Genomic DNA, 3,777 nt, shown 5'->3' with positions numbered 1-3,777 from the left:
AATGATCCGTGGATTTGTAACATTAAGAATGAATTAACTGCCCTAGGTCTTGGTTATATTTTTGAATCGAATCTACCATTGGTAAACACTTTTGAAATTATTGAACACAGATTGAAAGATGTTACTAAGCAAAATATGTTGGCAAAGATAGCAGCTTCATCAAAAGGTAGACTATATCAATATCTTATAGACAGTCATAGTATTCAGTTTTATCTCCGTAAACATATTGAAACAAAATACAAATATATGTTAACTAAATTTAGAACGTCGTCTCATCAACTGAATATCGAAAAGGGTAGACACAATAATATCATTCGCAGAAATAGAAACTGTAGCAAATGTGATTTGGGAGACGTCGAGGACGAATTTCATTTCATTTTTGTATGTCCTTTTTATAATGATTTGAGGTTAAAGTATATAAAGAAGTATTATTATAAGAGTCCCTCTGTTTACAAACTTGTCCAACTTTTATCTGTAAATAATGTCAAAGAGTTGTCAAATCTAGGTAAATATTTATATCTAGCCACTAAGCGGCGAAATTGATTAATTAGCTACACGTATTTATAATTTTTGTGCTTTTGTATTATGTTCTTTGTTTAGTTTGCACTTGTATGCTTATAGTCACTCTCCTATAACATATATACATGTACAATATATCATGATTACTTTGTACCTATAAGTCTTAAGACTTTTGGTGAATAAAGAACTTGAACTTGAACTTGAACTTGAACCCGCAACCCTTCGGTCATTTATGTCCACGCGGAGATCGACCTTGCAGCTAACTACCATTTGTTTTGGGTATTTAGGAATATGCTAATAAATGAATCTGTGAGCATTTCAGCTCACTTCACACCCTTGTCATCTGTGTACTGTAGTCCATAGTTTCAGTACAGATCGGTTCTTCATGTACGTCAACATTTCGAAGGACTATACATGTGAATTGAAGTATATCTTATATCTGTCAAGCATTGGACACACTGTGTTAACCAGTGGTGTGGCAAATCTTTTTTCAGAGTGTATGCTTACAGAGGGTCGAGCGTCCGAGGCGCGTAGCTCCAAAGGAGGGGGAGTGTATGCTTACAGAGGGTCGAGCGTCCGAGGCGCGTAGCTCCAAAGGAGGGGGAGTGTATGCTTACAGAGGGTCGAGCGTCCGAGGCGCGTAGCTCCAAAGGAGGGGGAGTGTATGCTTACAGAGGGTCGAGCGTCCGAGGCGCGTAGCTCCAAAGGAGGGGGAGTGTATGCTTACAGAGGGTCGAGCGTCCGAGGCGCGTAGCTCCAAAGGAGGGGGAGTGTATGCTTACAGAGGGTCGAGCGTCCGAGGCGCGTAGCTCCAAAGGAGGGGGAGTGTATGCTTACAGAGGGTCGAGCGTCCGAGGCGCGTAGCTCCAAAGGAGGGGGAGGGTATGGGAGTCGTATAGCTGAAAAACAAACTTCTCTTAGATCCTATAAGCAATCTTTCGTAATCTGTGAAATCCTTTTAGTCTGATTATTAATAAGTAAAACGCGACTTTTTATATAAATAATATTAAATTTTGTACTTCACTAGGTAGTTTTTAATTTAGAATTTTACATTAACCTTCGAGATGTTTCAATGTGTATAGACATAACAACACTATTTTATCAGACTAAAATTTTCAAGATTTAATTTTAAATCCCCCTTTTTATGATTGATACTGACGGCCAATATTCATCATGAAAAAAAGAACTAAATGAAAATAGATGATTAAAAAACAAATTTTAGTGTTTGCTTGAGCATACAAGCATACATGTATTCTATGCCACTGCTAACATGGTAATTTAAATAATGTTATGTATATAGGAGGCGACCGCCTTAGTCGCGATGCTTTACTGATGTTGGGACGGCCGCTTCCTGCGTTTGTTCGGATCGCAACGGCTTTCGTCATGCCAGTTATTCTAACGGTGAGTGACAATTTGAAAAAAACCAATATATCTATTTTTTGTCGAATTAAAGATGATTTCGAAACTACCATTAAAAACTACCATTTGCTTGCATATATCAAGGAAAAGTACCGGAAATGGTCAATGGTGTGAGTTAATATCGATATCCATGTAAACAAATGCTGACCACAAATTAAGCGTGTGAAAATGTCTGATGAGATAATAACACGCCATCCTATTGCAGTTTTTGGTTCTGGTGAGCATATTCAAGTACAAGCCCCCGACGTACGGTACGTACCAGTACCCGGAGTACGCCCGGAGTGTCGGCTGGTGCTTCTCCATGGCCTCCATAGTCCCGATCTTTGTCTACATGGCAATACTTGTTAAAAACGAAAAGGGATCGTTACGAAAGGTATGTGGTTAAAACAGTCACTTCGAAGACTCGCTTGATTATTACATTTCAATATCACTGACGTTATGAGACAATTTCAGGCTGTGCAGTTCAAGGTCCTATTTTTTCTCACTATGATAATACAAGAGATTATCATCCCAGTAACCGAACTCCTTATCGGCTCGAACTTATCGGTTGTCATCCTCTGGTCAAATCGACAATAAGAGACCTTAAAAGGTACGTTTTGATTTCAATACGTCATTATTGTCTCCTTGGCGTCATTTTAACTGTCATTATTGTTAGGTTTAGATTTTCATTTCTTCGAATTTGTAGATATCATTCTTAGTGTTGTCCTTCTTTGTATCGACATTGAATCATGATTTTCCGTTTACGCTGACAATATGGTAATGTTTTCCTTTGTACTTCCACAGAGATTTGCGGTCCTCTTAAAACCCGCAGCTGACTGGGGGCCTTCAGAGGACAGTGTCAAGCCGGCCTACAACAGGTTGGAGCGGAATTACCAGCGGTCGTTTAAGCGATTAGTTAAATTCAATTTAACTGGACGTGGTGGATTTGAAAATGTTAGACGAGACTACGACAGCAATGTGTCCGAGATGGACTCGATAGGCTGATGAGACTTATTCGCGGATCGTCTGTATAAATAATGTAAAATCATTAAAAACAGCTGATGATGACGTCATGATATGTCTAATAAAAGACAAAAATAACAATTATCGACTTTGTTTGTGGTGAAACGTCTTAATTTGCATCTTAATATAAATCACATAATAACAGGGAACTTGTTTTAAAAGATAAACAGAAGATATCAAATGTTTTACTTTCTTCACAAACAATTGTGTAGATAGATATAATAAACGGAAGAGTTTTCATACACAGCTATGTAACCATAACACTGTTAAATTATGTGAAAAAGTTTATGAAAGAAATTAATAACTGCAAAAAAGCAGATTTTAGTATTTAGATTTTCCAACGGAAAGTAACTCGGGACATTTAATGCGCAGTTTCGATACATTAAAGGAATGGACATTTTTTTTCTTCAAAATTTATGAAGTCAGAAGAACATTGGCTTCCTGGACAAGTGAGCGTAACTCCGGAAGTATCGAGAATAAGCCATAGGCATTCAGTTTCCTGAAACAGCATCAATCGGTAGAGCGTCCGTCAAGAGTACGGAGGTTCCCGGGTTCGATTCCCGGTCTGGCCGTGTATTTTTCCGCTCCTACTATAATTAGTGTTTGTGACAATCCCTTGTTACAAGCACTGGATGAATGCTTGAAAAGGGGATACACCAACCTGGGTTGAACATAGTGATGAATTCGAGGGGAAAGATTTTGAAAAGGAGGGAGGAATGTAACGGAACTGAACTTGTTCGATCGTGGGCGACCAGGTACCTCAATTGGTATAGCGTCCGTCAACAGTTAATTATGAGGATCCCGGGTTCGTATCCCGGTCAGACCTAGCCCGAGTTT

At 38.8% G+C, this 3,777-nt stretch overlaps 1 protein-coding gene across 1 annotated transcript in view; it reads left to right on the top strand.

Annotated features, from left to right (window-relative positions):
- LOC110448183 (sodium- and chloride-dependent glycine transporter 2-like) overlaps positions 1–3,013 on the top strand; it is a 27,405-nt gene extending 24,392 nt beyond the window's left edge. The window contains exons 12-14 of the mRNA XM_021494298.1: positions 1,820–1,920; positions 2,144–2,311; positions 2,722–3,013. Coding sequence (XP_021349973.1) covers positions 1,820–1,920; positions 2,144–2,311; positions 2,722–2,922 — 470 coding nt within the window. The 3' untranslated portion in view covers positions 2,923–3,013. The remainder of the gene's footprint in view (positions 1–1,819; positions 1,921–2,143; positions 2,312–2,721) is intronic.
- Positions 3,014–3,777: the final 764 nt, after the last annotated feature.

Source organism: Mizuhopecten yessoensis, unplaced genomic scaffold (assembly GCF_002113885.1).
Source record: "Mizuhopecten yessoensis strain PY_sf001 unplaced genomic scaffold, ASM211388v2 scaffold3901, whole genome shotgun sequence".
NCBI lineage: Eukaryota > Metazoa > Mollusca > Bivalvia > Pectinida > Pectinidae > Mizuhopecten > Mizuhopecten yessoensis.
This window is presented reverse-complemented; position numbering and strand designations above follow the sequence as displayed.